The sequence below is a fragment of the Hemicordylus capensis genome, chromosome 3 (assembly GCF_027244095.1).
Source record: "Hemicordylus capensis ecotype Gifberg chromosome 3, rHemCap1.1.pri, whole genome shotgun sequence".
NCBI classification, from domain to species: Eukaryota; Metazoa; Chordata; class Lepidosauria; order Squamata; family Cordylidae; genus Hemicordylus; species Hemicordylus capensis.
In genome coordinates, this window is record NC_069659.1 from 65,404,495 (window position 1) to 65,421,940 (window position 17,446).

The 17,446-nt window shown below is 43.9% G+C and overlaps 1 protein-coding gene across 10 annotated transcripts in view; it reads right to left on the bottom strand.

The window, feature by feature from the left end:
- The window catches only part of POU2F1 (POU class 2 homeobox 1), a 212,784-nt gene that overhangs the window by 49,148 nt on the left and 146,190 nt on the right, over positions 1-17,446 (bottom strand). For 9 of the 10 annotated variants that reach the window (XM_053307316.1, XM_053307311.1, XM_053307320.1 and 6 more), the window contains 3 exons: positions 4,881-5,060; positions 2,668-2,794; positions 1,801-1,895 (listed from right to left, as the gene is read on the bottom strand). In XM_053307316.1, coding sequence (XP_053163291.1) covers positions 1,801-1,895; positions 2,668-2,794; positions 4,881-5,060 — 402 coding nt within the window. Of the gene's footprint in view, positions 1-1,800; positions 1,896-2,667; positions 2,795-4,880; positions 5,061-6,185; positions 6,346-17,446 lie in introns of those variants that run through there. The other variant, XM_053307317.1, reaches the window with a different exon arrangement.

Genomic DNA, 17,446 nt, shown 5'->3' on the forward strand with positions numbered 1-17,446 from the left:
TCCTAATACGACAAATTTCAGAGGCATTTCTCTACTATTTAATGTTTCCATGTATAAACAAGGAGGCACTTTCTTCCTCACTCCATCTATGGAAGTGATTGCCTGAACCAAGGGATTACACACTCAAATAGACAATTTCTCTTTATAGAAAACAGAAAGTAAAAGTGATGTCCAAACAGCTCGAGAGAGATTATGGCTTTTCAGTTATGAACATTACTAGCAACAGTACACTATACTAGAACAGAAAGATGTATAACTAATTCAACACATCCATGTAAGCACTCAGTGTGCAAACTACCTTTCATTGAAAAGCTTTGTTTGAAGTGAGCAAGCATGAATTGTCCCCTTTGCTAAGCAGGGTCTGCCCTGGTTTGCATTTGAATGGGAGGCATGTGTGAACACTGTTCAGATATTCCCCTCAGGGGATGGGGCCATTCTGGGAAGAGCATCTGCATACTTGTATGCAGAAGACTCCAAGTTCCCTCCATGGCATCTCCAAGATAGGGCTAAGAGAGACTCCTGCCTGCAACTCTGGAGAAGCCGCTGCCAGTCTGTGTAGACAATACTGAGCTAGATGGACCAATAGTTTGACTTGGTAAAAGGCAGCATCCTATGTTCTTATGGTTTGTTTTTGGTATTTCTATACCCTTTTCCAGGCAAACCTCCCATGTAGTTTACAAAAAAGCTTAATAAACAACAAAAAAGCTTAATAAACAACAATAAATAAAGCTACATGCATAGAACTTAACAAGGTGAACTCCTTTGGCTCACTTTATTCTCTCCTCCCCTCAGAGCAAGATGGTTGTAGCATATACGCAAATTATCCAATGGTCAATAAACCTGTGTGTATGAATGCACTTTTTAAACTCTAACAGTAACTGAAACTTCTGTCTATTGTAGTAGCTTTCTAATGTTGATTGATTGATTAAGTGCTGTCATGTCGGTGTTGACTCTTAGCGATCACATAGATAGATATTAGATTCTCTCCAGGATGATTCTCTCCAGGATGTCTTTATCTTGGCCTTTAAGGTCTCTCAGTGGTGCATTCATTGCTGTTGCAATCAAGTCCATCAACCTTGCTGCTGGTTGCCCTCTTCTTCTCTTTCCTTCAACTTTCCCCGGCATTATGGACTTCTCAAGGGAGCTGGGTCTTCATATAATGTGTCCAAAGTAGGATAGTTTGAGCCTGGTCATTTGTGCCTTGAGTGAAAATTCTGGATTGATTTCTTCTGTGATCCATTTGTTTGTTTTCCTGGCTGTCCGTGGTATCCTCAAAAGTCTTCTCCAGCACCACAGTTTAAAAGCGTCAATACTTTTTCTATCTTGCTTCTTCAAAGTCCAGCTTATGCAACCATAGAGTGTCACGGGAAAAAACACTGAACGATTCTAATCTTTGTAGGTATAGGCACATCACAGTATCTAACTATCCTTTCCAAGGCCTTCACTGCAATCTAATGCTAGCACCACGTTTTCCAATAATTTCAAAATATACAATCCAATAATGATATATGCACGAACCCCTGACAGTTTGTTTATTTTTATTCCTCTATGTAAATCATTTTGGGAACTTTTGTTGAAAAGCGGTATATAAATATTTGTCATCAACAGTTATGTGTAAATTAATTTAAAAATCTGTCTACTGACCTGACCAGTCTTAAGGAATTATGATTACCCATTTATAATCCCAATGAGTGAGGTCAACCTTTATCATGAACTACATCCTGAACCCTTCCCTCCTACCCCCAAATCCCGTTTTGTCCTCACAAAGCAAGAACAAGCAGCTTTAGGAAGATGACTGACCTGAGAGGTGAAAGTAATGCTTGGCTGAGACTGCAGGAGGTTGGCTTGGCTTTGCTGAGGTAGTTGCGTTAAGAGATTCTGCGCTTGCAGGAGACCTGAAAGAGAAGACGCTAATAAGCAAATCTACATAAATGCAATTGATCAGAAAGATTTACCGCAGTATGGCATCCTGCAGGCACAGAATGTGCATCTCCTTAGTGTGCTGCACTTGTGACCCTGCCCACAGCTGAAGGAAATTATTTCAAACACGTTGACACTGTCAGTTCCCAAAAAAACAACTGAACTGCAGCAGGGAGAAGCTGGCTCTGGTAAGCACAATGCTCTTGAAGCAAGAACTGGTGCAAATTGTATATCCTCTTAAATCCTATGTGGTGAAAATGTCAGAAAGAACACTGTGTTGAAACAGGGAGTAGAGTGTGGGAACTTGCCAGTAAAGGGAGCTATGACCACTTACTGGATTTCATAAACCTATAGCAAGGTGTTTTGTTCTACCTTATACAGCTTTGTGGTGTGTTTTTTAAAGCAAAGATGATCTACAGAGATTCATATAAATATTGTAATTTTCGAAATTATCTTCTACATTTGGTAAGAATGATGGCACCATTAAAGAGTTCTAACTCTGCTTCCACAAAGAGGAGGGCTAGAAAAAGCCTCTGCTCATGAGTTTTGAGCTGCGTTTATTCAGATGGTCCCAACAAAAACATCAAATGTGTTTCCTCCTAATAATTCATGTCCCTGGCTACTTATGCCTCTGGTTGGTGATCTGCCTGAAACAAAACAGATTAAAATGATTTCTTGAATGCAGGAGACACCAGTGATAGCTTAATAGAACATCATCTCTACAAAGCCCATTTAGAAAATGCTTACCCTGCTGCCCCTGCGGCGTTTGTGAGATGATGAACTGTGCTGGTTGCAAGTTGGTGGTTGGATGCACCAACACAAACTGTTGCAGGTTGAGATTTTGTTGTTGGAGCTGCTGCAGGTGCTGCAAATCCTTCAAGAAGCAACACTGTGTTAATAGTGATAAAAACTTATACAGTCATCTCTCCCCTTCAAAAACAAAACACTCTTAACCTCTTATCCAAAGGCAGGACTACTCATTGACTTGCCTCTTCTCCCTCAATCAGTCTATCTATCTACATAACAGTGATCCACAAGTAGGGAGCAAATTTGACTTTTCTTTTTTAACAGAGGATATATTTGTGGAATGTGTTTCAACAGGGATATAGTCTGGCTGAATACACCTTAGAGTTTCAGTATGATAAAAATACTCAGGCATCTAGTTCTTTGCAGAAGTTGCGGGGCACAGAACCAAATAAAAATAGGAATAGGGCATAGCTCTGCTAAAGAGGTATTCTGCTGGCACACTCCATGCAGATCAAGGGTTAAGCTAGCCACAGAATATCGCATCATGACTTCACCACACCATCTTAAGAAGTCCCAGGTATCCCACAGATGGGCTGGGACTGAACAGGTTGGTTCCTAGCCTGCAGAGAGGCACACTTCTTCATTTCATCTGAGCTCCTCAAGTGTTCCCAGAGGTTGTTATATAATCATGCTTGTACTAGTTCTGTAAATCATCTAACAATAGCTGGACAGAGGGTTTCAAAACTTTATAGTTTTTAAACCTTTGTATATAAAAACCAGCTAGGAACTATGAAACCACACCACCATTTTACCCGCATATCCCCAGAAGATCCCCTTGTCAATGCAGTTCATGTTAAGTTGTGCCTATTAAATTGGTTAATTAAAATAAATATGGTCCTTGATGCAGAGATATGGCAAGTTAATCAATTATTCAAGAATAGTCCTATTAAAACAAACAGCTGTTTGGGTAATGTGTTTACAATAGCAATTCAAATAAGCAAACCAGAGCTTTGTTTAAAGAGCAAGACACTGAATAAACCATAGTCCCCATATGCAGTAGAAAAGATTACTTGATAAAGGAATTTATAAAAGTTACATATCCCATCCCATCTTTCCTCCAAGGACACTAGGACAGCACAAAATACCTCTTTGCCAGCATCCCTGCCCTTTTAATCTCCAGCCCTATGGAGGTAAGTTACACTGACAGGTAACCAACTAGTAGTTCACCCAAATAAACTTCACAGCTGGGTTGGCTGTTATGAACAGTCCTAATGTTCTCCACCCCACCTTCCCTCTCCAGTTCACGCAAACCATGGTTTGCCCTGGTGTCCAAATCAGGCAAAAATATTTACACAAATCATTGTCCTCCAACAAACTAGAACTGTAAACCCATTTCAAAACTAGGTTTCAAATTCTATTTTGGAGGCAAATGATGATTTGGACATCACAGTAAATCATGGTTTGCGGGAAACAAGGCTCCTGTTCCTGGCTAGCCGGGGCCCTGAACAGGAGTACTTCTTGTAGGAGCTGGCAACATTTTGTTGCAGATCTCACATATATTTTATGAAAGAAAAGGGTGGTTTTTGTTGACTCCTCTTCAGTGCTCCCTCTAAATTTTTTTCTTCTGTGAACAGAATGCATTTTGTTCAGGGTGGCAGTATCAAGACAGTGTGTGCATGCATTCAGAGTGGGGCCTTCCTAATTCAATGTGAGCGGGATCTAAAATTAACAGAGCACATATAAAAAAACAACAACTTGTGAGCACGTGCACATCTTAGAGGGAACACTGCTCCCCTTTCCTCTGGAGCCATTTGGGAGTCTGAAGGCTGTGTGACCCTCAGGAATATATTTTCGGGAGCCACGCAGTTGGCTTCAGAGGGAATGGGAGATTGCTGAAATTCTCCCCTGCCCAACAGCATGTGCATGATATTGCTACATACAAGCTTCATTAGTCTGGATGTTGGCCACTATGTCTGAGTACCTTGGCTATGTAGTCTGCCTGGTCCGCCAACTTTAAAAGTCTGCCTATCCCTGTTATGGAAAGCTTTAACATCCCTTGTTACACATGAAGAGCTTTAGCTACACATGCATGTCGTTAGTCTGGATGTTGGCCATTGTCCTGCGATCTCTCATTTGGTTGCTTCATGAACAGATGCAAAGGAGATGTGTTTGGCCAGGCCAAAGCCACTAACAATCCGAAAGGCAAAGCTTACCTGTGCAATTTGTATCGGTTGAGAGAGAGGGATCTGTGTCATGGGCGTTGCAGCAGAAGCAGAGATGGTGGCGCCTGCAGCATTGTGCTGCTGACTGGCTGAATGCTGCACTGCAGCTGCCAGCAACTGTGCCTGTGCCTGTTGTAGCAATAATTGCTGCTGGGCGGGTGTCAATGTAAGCTAGAAACAAGTTTTAGGACAGTAGTTAGAAGCACAACAAATAACCTTTTTTGCAAACTATCAACGTTTATTCTGCAGCAGTTTCTATCAAACAAGCCATCCTATACTTAGAGCAGCTGTTTGCTCCAGGTAAGGCTGAGATCAACCCACACAGCCAAGTTAAAATGAACTGGTGTAAAAGCACTGTACTTGGACTATTGTGCCCATTGGCTCTACTGGGGTTATGGGAGCTTCTCTATGTGTTTGCTTCACGATTAATGTGAAAAAAGGTAATTGGCTAGCAAGGAACGGAAAGAATCAGCACTGACAGGAAATAGAAGCAAAAAGAACAAGCCATCACTGACAGGCTTTGAAAGAAAATTTACACCCACCAGAAGCACAAGCGATTAGCCAGATGAATGAAAAATAGCAATGCTGGCTGTGGTTACCAAACAAACTGATAATACTCCAGCTGCTTCACATTAGCATGAATCCCTGCCATGTTCCATCATCTCCATTATGCCTTAAGATATAGCTGAGGAACATGTGCACCATTTGTTCCCCTCCAAATACACCCCCCCCCCCGTCTGCCTTTTTGTTTTGATAGGATTGAGCTGGTAGGTTGACATCTCTGCCAATTTCCAAACACAGATTATCTCTATAAAACAGGTGGTGCCAGACTCTCATACATAAATATTCTTCCCAAATTCTGCATTGAAAGAATCCCTATCTTCAAAGACCTGGTTCTTGTCTCAGTATAGCTAAGAACAGTTAGGTAAAATGATAAAGGACATATTTGGAACAGAGAATTGTCACTGTTTATGTGCGCGAATACACTCACACTTATTACAAATAAAAATTACAAAGAACAACATTCAAATTAAAGTCCACTAAGAATGGAAATCAATGATTAATATAATTTCACTGTGAAGGTCCTATCATTAATTAGAGTGAATTAAGAAGTGCCATTTTGTTTATAGCTGACATCCAACTTTAAAAGATCAAACATGGCGGTGAGGTGGGGGCAGCTCTAATGTACCCTTCATGTCTCAAACCTTCAAAATGGCAGTAGTGATGCATCTCTTTTCATTTCTCAAGATGCTCTAATATAAATTTTAACAACAGAAATGAACAACAAAAGCTTACGTAAAGAGCTCTCCATCCCATGTGAACTTTTAAAAAGGGGCTCTAAAACCTCATATTTGCTTATAGAGAAGAATTTTGGCAAACCAAAGAGGCTGAATGTAAAAAAAAGAATGATACATTTGTAATATTTAAATAGTTGATCTGATATTCATAAATATGACCAAGAAATTGTTCTCATATCAGAGACTGGCACATCCTCTTCTTCCTCTTTGATCCTGAAAGTCACAATGCTGTTTCTGTGACATCAAAGACTTAAACAAGAACTTGTCAGCACTACAACTCTGACAGGTCATAGAAGAAAGCAAATATGGACGAAAAGATCTTATGTTCACAAAAACAAATATGTAAAAAGAAAATTACTACAAGATATTGATATGCCTTATAGAAATCTTCTGTTTTCAGGGTCATCCTTTAGATTGCTCAGCAAAGTAGACTAGGGATGTGCAGAACATCTTGACGTAGGAACATTTAAACTCAAAATGGGTCATTTCAAGTGTTTTGAGCTCAAAACAAAAACACCCTTTAAATAATGGGCCCGTTTTGAGCACAGAACAAAACAACCCCATTTTGATCAAAACATTCTGAGTACCATTTTGGAGACCTGTTTCCTCCATGCAGATCAGTTTTCTGGTACTGGCTTGCGATCTCCTTGCTTCTTGGTTGGCTTGTTATCATACAAATCAAGTGTTGTCAGGAGCAACTGTGCCCCCATTGGCTTGGTCAGTGATTCCTTTTTTGTGTGCCATTTTTGGACTGTGTTTGAAATGTTTATTCTGTGTTGTGGGGGTGGGACACATTCCATTTTACTGTGTGCTTCTGCAGTGTTTTTCAAGGCAGGGTTGCAAAATGCATTGCATTCTGTGGGTGCAGCTTGTTCTGGCCATTGGGGACAATGGAGAAACTCGAAACACCCCACTGTTCCCCATGAGTAGTCCTTAGGGACACCAAAGAATAAGTGTCCTGACACCTGTGTGACAGGACATGATACTATGGGGGTTTGGGGGAAAGGTTAAAAAGTTGTTCAAAATCAACCCCCTTGTTCATTTCTTTTGTGGGGTGGGTGGTATATAGCACCCAGCATGTCCTGCCATACAACCCACTTTGGTGCCCCTAGGAGCTACCCATGGAGAACAGTGGGGTGTTTTGCGTTTTCCCATTGTTTCCTATGGCTGAAACTCTCAAAACGTTTCGAGTTTGTTTCATTGAAACAGCTGGCTCGAACACTGTTTTTGATTAAACGTTTCAACCATTTGTGTTTTATTTCATTCTCAAAACAAAATACAAAATCTGTTTCATTCACATCCCTAAAGTAGATATCTACTGTCTAGCACGTATTATATTTGAACATATATTTAAACACCATCTTTCTTGAGACAAGACTACACTCAAGGAAGATTAAACAGAGAAATACTACCACAATATTTAAAATAAAAACTATATAACTTACAAACTGACCTCAACTACAATTAAAACATGTTAAAGCAACCAAAAGATATAGAAATAGCTGTCCTAAACAGCATGATTTTTATGTGACAGAGACATCAATGCTGGGCTTAACAAAGCTCCCCTAGATAAAAAAAATTCCATGATGCCAGGGCTACATAAATGAGCCCACCTTTAGCTCCATAAGATAATACTTCACAATCACAGTGTGGGGACATCAGCAAGACCTTTCCCCACAGATCTCAAGGTATGCGGCAGTTATATATAGAGAAGTGCTCCTCCATGCAGGCAGTATAGGGTTTGTGCCTTGCCAGCTGGACCTAGAAGCCAACTGGCAGCCAATGCAATTCATGCAGCATCAGATTCAAGAATGCAGCCTGCTATATTCTGTACCAGCATAAGCTAGGGATGTGCAGAACATCCCAATTCAGGACTTTGGGAGCTCGGAATGGGCTGTTCCGAACTTGGGCTCCTGTTTCGAGGGCTCCTGTTTTGAGCTTGGAATGGAACAACCCCATTCTGGCCCGGGAATGTTGTGAATAATTCTGGCTGCCATTCTGGATTCCAAAATGGCAGCCAGAAGATTCTGGCCAGAATGGGGGTTGTTCTGTCGGGAGTGACTGGTTCTTCCAGTCACTCCGACAGAACATTTGGAACATTTAGCTTCCATTCCAGATTTGGAATGGAATGCAAAATTTGTTCTGTGCACACCCCTAGCCTAAGCTTCCAAACTCTTTTCAAAGGCACTTCACACTGAACACATTGCTGCAGTGTGATCAGAACTTACAAAAGCATAGATCGTTAACAAATTCTCCATCTCCAGGTAAGGCTGCAGCCAACTACTAAGACGGGGTTGTATGGATCTAGAATGCCAAGACTGCAGACTTGATTTAAAAACTGCCTACATGAGAAACGCTGTGATTCAGATGGTCACTGGCCTTTGAAGAAAAGGGATTATAACCAGTATTTACTTCTGTCTTATACAGATTCAGTCTGTTCCTCCTTATTCACACAACCACAGTCTCTAGCTCATTCATTCATTCACAGTTTCTCATTCATTCAACTAAAGTCTCTAGCTCATTCACTCATTCAGAATTGTCTCATAATATGTACATTAATAGGATCTTCTAGAACAACCAAGCAAACAACCAAAAAACCCAAACAAACCCACAAAGCAGTGAGCTAGCTTTTCAGTTTCACAGAACTCATGCTTGATGTGAAAAAACCAAAAAGAAAAGAAGCAGGGAGTGGAGATGGAGAGACATAGCTGGTAAGGCTTTGTAGAAGCTCCACCTGCAATGTTTAAGTCTTAAAATGGCAATTAGGAAACTCTTGGCAGATTAATTATGTTAGTTTATGTTCAGTGATGTCCAAGAGAGGAACCCTAGAACTGGAGAAAGAAACTTTGGTCTTATCGTGAAAGGTTTTTTCTCCTCAGAGTACAGAGGTCATCATGCACAAAGGGTTAACTTTCACCACTTGCTCCCATTAGACAGTATAGTTTTAGGTAAATTCTCAGGGAACAGGAAGTCCGGCTCTCCTCCCAGCAGGCCTGGGGGCCAGATCCTCAGTTCTGAAACTGTCAAACTCCATTGGAAAAAATAAAAAAGAATTGGTGAGCAGGCAGGCAGGAGAGAGACAGTGGCCGTCTGAGTAAAGATTTTTCTGTGGAGAAGGCATTGTCCGTGGTATAAAGAGACATATCAGTGAACATTTGCCCATGAGGAAGAGGGGTTACCTCGAAACTGGCTCAGAACTTGGGTGCCTGTTGGCTTTGGCACTTCCATTGATTGCCATCTGCTTTCTTACTTGACACTTTTACTGGTGGAGTGGACATTTTGGCACAACATATTGTGATCTGTATTTGAAGATATTCATCGTTCTAGCATGTGTTGAGTCTTCAGAGTCCCTCTACAGTGGTTCACACCAGCAAGCATGGACACTGGTGGACATTATTCTTTGTAGCAACTTTATTTGTCATCTCCTGATGTATGCTTATTGTTCATTGTTTATTTTCACTGATCGTTTATTGTTATCTCCCATAGTGTTGTGATTTTTTGTCACAATTTAAGTTTTGATTTACGTATTAAAATGTTTTAGTTTATACATCATATTGTTTGGCATCTTCAGGGGAGGCAATTTTCTCATTGATGGTTCAACACACTCTTTTAAGAGAGTCCAATAGATTTACAACATAGTCAGTTGTATTCTTCAGGCTTTTCACCATTAGCCTGACACGGGGATTTATTTGTTTCTGGTTTCTTTGCCCTTTGTGGCCCCTGGTAGAAAGGACAGGAGAAGGAGACCTGACCCACCAGCGAACCATATGATTGATCCATGGGTAGGACAGATGACTTCCGTACTGTGAGGAGAAAGAACCTTTCACAGTAAGACTAACATTTCTTTCTCCCTCAGAGTAGGAGGTCATCGTCCACAAAGGGACATACCAAAGCGGTCAAATGCAGGTGGGAATGAATCAGGCATTGACCACTTGCTGGAGCACTGTCTGCCCAAATGCAGCCTGCACAGAGACAAAGGAGTTTATCTTGTAATGCTTGATGAAAGGTGAAATGGAGGACAACTTGGCCTCCTGGCAGATCTCTGCCAATGGAGCCTGTGCCATGAAAACTGCTGTGGTAGAGGCACTGCGCGTCGAGAATGCAGTAATGCCTTGTGGTACAGGAAGGGATAAGGCCTGATAGGCTGTGGCAATGCATGCCCTAATCCAGTGTGCAAGAGTGGCCTTGATGACCTTGAACCCCAAGGATGTAGAGTGAAAGGAAACAGGTGAATCCAGCCTTCACAGCTCATTCATTCTGCAAAGATATATGCACACAGACCTCCACACATCAAGGTTGTGCCATCCGTTCCTTTGGATGCTTAGGGTTTGGGCAAAAGGAGGAAAGAAAAATCTCCTGAACATGATGAAAGGCAGAATTTATCTTTGGAATGAAAGTAGGGTCGGTCTTCAGAACCTCTGCCTCTGGCTGGAACACACAAAGCAATATACGGAACAAAAGTGCCCCTAATTCCGAAATCATGCGAGCAGACATGATGGCAACTTGAAAAAGGACCTTGTAGGAAAGATACTTGAGGGGCACTGAGGCAAGTGGTTCAAAAGGAGACTGGGTTAACGTGTTGAGGACCTTGTTAAGCTTCCAGGAGGGAAACTGATGGACAGGAGGTGGAGCAATACTGATGGCCCCAAACAAAATATGTGTGAATGCAGAGAGGAGCCACTGGGCCCTTTGAGCTTAAGCACCAAGGACTGTGCCAATGCCTGACGTCTAAGGGTGCTAAGACGAAGGCCCTGATCCAGGATGGCCTGGAGAAAGGCTGGTACCTGTGGGACAGAAGCTGTGAGGGGCTCTATCCGCTTTCTGTTTGCCTACCTAAGGCAGCCCAGGTAGCCTGATAAATACAATTAGTGCCTGGGTGGTAGGAAGTGCAAAGAACAAGCCAGTCTGATGACCCACAGTTCCAGCCAGTTGATAATGTGGCAATACTCTGAGGGTGTCTACTGCCCCTGTGCCATCTGGTTGTTGCAGTGAGCACCCCATCCCAACACCCTGGTGGGCTCCCTGGGGGGATGCCCTTTGTCATTGCTGATGAACTGATAAGAGCACCACCATGTTGGTGCAATTTGGTTCTGAAAGAGGAGAGCTCACTGCAGAGGTCGTGTGTGCCACCACGCCCAGGGCATGCAATCTATGTGCTTACCATGGAGCCTAGCACCTGACCAATACCATGAGATATGCCTGAGAGCACCATAGAAGCAGCTGGATTTCTACTATCTGGGGGAAGAGAGATGGTTGGTGAGATGGTATTGAACCAGGCTCCCAGATGCTGTAGCATCTGAGATGGAGCCAGGTGGCTCTTGGTTTTGTTCACCATGAACCCCTGTGACTGGAGTACCTGCACAGCCTGCTGAAAGTTGCACTCCCTGTTTGGGATAGGGACGGAGAGCGAATCACAACATCACTGAGGCACCTGCAGGCACTGGACTCTCATATGGGCCACAAGTACTGCCAAGATCTTGGTGAACACTTGTGGTGCAGAGGAGACACCGAATGGCAGAGCCTTGTATTAAAAGTGATTGTAGCAAAATCTCAGAAACCACCTGTGGGCAGGCAGGACTGGCATATGGAGGTAGGCCTCCATCAGGCCTATGGAAGCTAAGCTATCACCTGGGGCTATGGCCTCCCTGATGGACTGTAGGGACTCCATGTGTAATTGCCTCTTGTGAATGAAGCAATTGAGTCACCCGAGGTTTAGAATGGCACACCATGATCTTGGACACCAAGATTAAAATAGGGTAAATGCCTTGACATGATTCTGTCGATGGCACTGGCTCTATGGCTTGGATCTGAATTGGGTGAGGAAATCCTGCTTCAAAAGCTAATGTTTGGTTGGGTTCCTGGAACTCGGAGAGACAATGAACTAATTGCATGGAAAGGTGACGGTATACAGGCAAAAGACCTTTGGCAAGGTGTTTCCCCAGTTGTCCTGTGTGGAGGTGGCCCACCTTGAGATGAAGTGCTGCAACCTGCCTCCTATGTGAAGATAGTCAGTTCTGCTTGCAGTTGGCCCTTGCTGTGGTTGGAGGGGCATGGTGCTGAGATACCTGTCGGAAGCCTGTCCTGTTTCTGGCTCCCCATTGGCTATTGGCTCCCCCTGGGGACGGCCAGAGGGCTGAAATGGCCAGTAGTCTTGAAACCTAGGAACCTGCTTGGAGGGGCAACAGGAACGGTGGCTAGCGTGGAACAGTCTACAAATATCCCTATACTCAGAAGGCATGAATTTCTTCTTGTCTCATGTCTCTGCCAGGATGGGTTCAAGCGATTCTCCAAACAGCTTACCTCCTTTGGAAGCCAAATTAAATTTGGACTTAGTGTCCACCTGAGTTCTTGAGCCACAAGGCTCTGCGGATAGCAACATTTACTGACATTGCCCTGGAGGCTTCCTGAACTGAGTCCAGGCTAGTGTCTGCCACGAAGGCAGCTGTCTTAGCCAATTTGTTCAGACCCTAGCACAAGGCGGTTTGGCTTGTTTCAATCTTTGACAGCAGGTCCATGACCCACAGATGGAGACCTTTGAAAAAATGGAAGTTGAGGCCCAGATAGCAACGGCCATGCCTTGTGGGCCTTACAAATGAGGGATTCATTCTTTCTATCCTCTGGGGCCCTAAGATGCCTGTCTCCATCCTTGTTCATAATTGCACCCTAGACCAGGGCCATGGGCGGCTGAAGGCCTGGTGGGTGGTGTAGGAGGCTGAAGGCCCAGCAGGCAGGCTGCTGTTTCTCCTGGCCAGCAGGGCTGATGCAAAGAGCAGTGCAGGGGTGGGTGGGGGAGTGGATTGGGTTGCACTGGATCCCCCTGCCCACCTTGAATCTGCAAGGCCAGCGAGTTACTGCAGGTGACCTGAAGTAAAATGAGCTCGCTTTGTCTGTGAGAGATCTATGTGATGGGCTTGGGCTTTGTCTGGGCCCATTTGTGCTTTTTAGTGGCAGTTGCCTCTTTCCTATTTCTGCACTCTGGCTCATGTTGAGGGGAGGCCAAAAGATGTTGGCGCCGCTTAGAGGCCATGCCCTTAATACAGGCCCTGCCTCATTCCTTAGTACTGGGATCCTCAGAGAGGGACCTGGTCAAAGTCTCTCCCACCTGGAATAGATCCATGGAGGGGAAAGGAACAGCCAATCAAATTAATCTTAAATAAATCCCGCCCCCACTTTTTTGTGGGGGGGAAGAAGGAAAACAAATGAGAAAGCAATGCTCACTAACGAAGCCTGAAGAGAATTAGAAGCAGAGGAAGATTGACCCTACAGGTACAGTACATAAGAACATAAGAACAGCCCTGCTGGATCAGGCACATGGCCCATCTAGTCCAGCAACCTGTTTCACACAATGGCCCACCAGATGCCTCCGGGGAGCCCACAGGCAAGAGCTATATGCATGCCCTCTCTCCTGCTGTTGCTCCCCTGCAACTGGTATTGAGAGGCATTGTGCTTCTAAGGCTGGAGATGGCCCACACCCACCAGACTAATAGCCATTGATAGACCTGTCCACCACGAATCTGTCATAAGGAAAGTGCTCCAGAGTCTTGATCATTTTGGTTGTCCTCTTCTGCACCTTTTCCAGTTCTACAATATCCTTCCTAGGATACGGTGACCAAAGCTGTACACAGTATTCCAGATGTGGCCACACCATAGATTTGTATTGTAATATTAGCATTTTTATTTCCAGTTCCCTTCCTAATAATTCCTAGCATGGAATTAGCCTTTTTCACAGCTGCCGTGCACTGAGTTGACACTTTCACAATGAGCTGTCCACTACGACCCCAAGATCTCTCTCCTGGGTCAGTCACCAACAGCTCTGATCCCATCAGCATAGATGTGAACTTGGGTTTTTTGCCCTAATGTTCATCACTTTACATTTGCTTACATTGAATCGCATTTGCCATTTTGTCGCCCACTCCCCCAGTTTGGATAGACCTTTTTGGATTTCACTATCCTAAATAGCTTAGTGTCATCTGCAATTTTGGCCACTTCACTGCTCACTGCAACTTCTAGATCATTTATGAACAAGTTAAAAGCACTGGTCCCAGTACCAATCCCTGGGGGACCCTACTTCCTACCTACCTCCATTGTGAAAACTCTCCATTTATTCCTACTCTCTGTTTCCTGTCCTTCAACCAGTTACCAATCCACTCATGAACCTGTCCCCTTATTCCATTACTAATAAGTTTACTCAAGAGCCTTTGGTAGGGAACTTTATCAAAAGCTTTTGGGAAGTTCAAGTATATTATGTCAACTGGATCACCTTTATCTTCATGCATGTTGACACTTTCAAAGAACTCCAAAAGGTTACTGAGGCAAGACTTGCCCTTGCAGAAGCCATGCTGGTTCTCTTTCAGCAAGGCCTTTTCTTCTATATGCTTATGTCCTTAAGTATGCTTTCCATCAATTTACCTGGCACAGAAATTAAGCTGTCTGGCCTGTAATTTCCAGGTTCCCCCCTGGATCCGTTTTTGAAAATTGGAGTCATATTGGCTCTTTCCAGTCCTCTGGAGCAGAGCCTGATTGTAGGGATAAGTTACATATTTTTGCTAGGAGAGCAACAATTTCACATTTGAGTTTCTTCAGAACTCTTGGGTGGATGCAATCTGGCCCTGGTGATTTGTTAATTTTTAGTTTTTCAAAACAGTTTAGCACATCAATGGCGACTGGTCTTATGGCTGTGGGCCATCTCCAGCCTCAGAGGCCTGATGCCTCTCAATACCAGTTGCAGGGGAGCAACAGCAGAAGAGAGAGCATGCACATACCTCTTGCCTGTGGGCTCCCTAGAGGCATCTGGTGGGCCACAGTGTGAAACAGGATGCTGGACTAGATGGACCTTGTGACTGATCTAGCAGGGCTGTTCTTATGTTCTTACATAACCCCTTGTCACCTCAAATTTATTTATTTTATTTTGTGTTATGTTATGTTATTTTATTTATTTACCAACCATTCTTCCAAAAATGGCTCAGGGCAACTTACATCAAAATAAAAATAATTAAAATCAATTAAAATTATTTAAACATTAAAATAATTAACATTACAATCATTTAAAACCAACATTAAAAATTTAAAACCATAAATCTAATTAAAAGCCTGGGTGAATAAATGTGTCTTCAGTGCCTTTTAAAAAGTTGCCAGAGATGGGAAGGCTCTTATTTCAACAGGGAACACATTCCAAAGTCCAGGGGCAGCAATGGAGAAGGCCCGTTCCCAAGTAGCTGCCAAACGAGTTGCCAGGAACTGCAAGCAAACTGGACCAACTGTAGTTTCTGTACTACATACAAAGGCAGCCCCACATAGAGCGCATTGCAGTAATCCAGCCTAGAGGTCACCAGCATATGTACCACTGTTTTGAGGTCGCTCATCTCAAGAAACAGATGCAGCTGGCGTATCAGCCGAAGCTGATAAAAAGCACCTCTGGCCACTGAGGTTCGGATCCAGAAGCACCCCCAGACTGCATACCTGTTCCTTCCGGGGGAGCGTGACCCCATCCAGAACCGGCAGATCAAAATAGTCTCCAGAGTTCTGACCCCACACAATAAGTACCGCCTGTCACGCCCTCGATCTCAGACAACGAGGAGGAAGGGGAAGCTGTCAACTTTTCAGCCGATGCCGGGGTGTCTGAGGGGCAGAGCCTGGCTGTCAGTTTCCAAGAAACGGCTGAGGCAGATGATTCAGGGCAGGCACAACAACCTGAGACAGCAGAAACCGTGATGGACCAATCAGAAGAGGAGCTATGCAAGCAACCTCCACTGACTCCACAACAGAGGCGTATTACAAGGCGAAGAACTCAGCTTGAAATTATCAGGAGGAGTAAACACCTCTTGCAGAGGGCTGATAAGCCTTGAATTCCTGCCAGCTGGGAGCTCTCGGCTTGTACTATAAATTACATCACCAGCTTTCTATTCACTGCTGGAAAGCAACGTTTGTCAACTTTTGTGTCGACAGCTTGCAGCCAAGCCCGATAAAGAAGAACTGTGTCCGAGCCGTATCTTGTTTCTGCAGCTCCATTTGATACTGTGAACTTCCCTGCCTGGTGGCCAGATACTGACACCTCCATCTTATATGGATTCAGTCTCAGTTTGTTATCCCTCTTCCAGCCCATTACTGCCTTCAGGCAGGCATTTAGGGAGGTTATGCCTTTTCCTGATGGTGTTGATTTGAAGAAATAGATTTGGGTGTCATCAGCATATTGAGAACACCCTGCACCAAATCTCTTGATAATCACTCCCAGCGGTTTAATGTAGATATTAACCAACATCAGAGACAATATGAAGCCCTGAGGGATACAAAAGTTCAGATTTGGAGGAACAACAGTCTCAAAGAGACACCATCTGGAATCTGCCTGAGAGGTAGGAGTGGAACCACTGCAAAGCAGTGCCTCCCACCCCCAACCCCCTCAGACATTCTAGAAGGATACGATGGTCAATATTATCGAACGCCTCCGAAAGAGCCAAAAGGACCAACAGAGTCACACTTCCTTTGTCAATTCCCAATAGGAGGTCATCCATCAGGCCCATCAAGGCAGTCTCCATTCCACAGCCCGCCCAAAAGCCGGTTTGAAATGGGTCTGGATAATCAGTTTCCTCCAAGACCGCCTGGATCTGGGAGGCCACCTTCTCAATCACCTTGCCCAGCCATGGAAGCTTGGAGACAGGCCTGTAGTTGCTTAACTCTGAGGGATCCAAGGCAGGCTTCTTCAGAAGCAGGAGGCATCCTACCGTCCCTCAGAGAAGCATTTATAATCTCTACCAGGCCGTCTACAACAGCCTCCCTGCCAGACAGTATAAGCCATGTGGGGCAAGGATCAAGAGGACAGGTGGTAGCTTGCACCATTCCAACCAACTTGTCCACATCCTCAGGAGTCACAAACTGGAACTGATCCAGAGTAATCACATAAGAGAAGCTGATGGACACCTCGGCGTCAGACTTGTGGAGTTTGAATCTATGTCGGCCCGAACATGAGAGATTTTGTCCACAAAAAAACTCATTAAAAACAGAGAGAGTATATGGTCAACAACCTCCGCCGTGAAGACAGATGCAAATAACTCATTCAGCTTCTCTGCAATCTCCTTATCTTCCTTAATAATCCCTTTTACACCCTCATCATCTGAGGGGCCAACCACCTCCCTGGCAGACTTATCAAACTTCTGATATGTTTAAAGAAGATTTTGTTATTCCCCTTGACAGTTCTAGCTATATGCTCCTCAAACTCTCTCTTTGCATCCCTTATTGTCTCCTTGCATTTCTTTTGCCTTATAT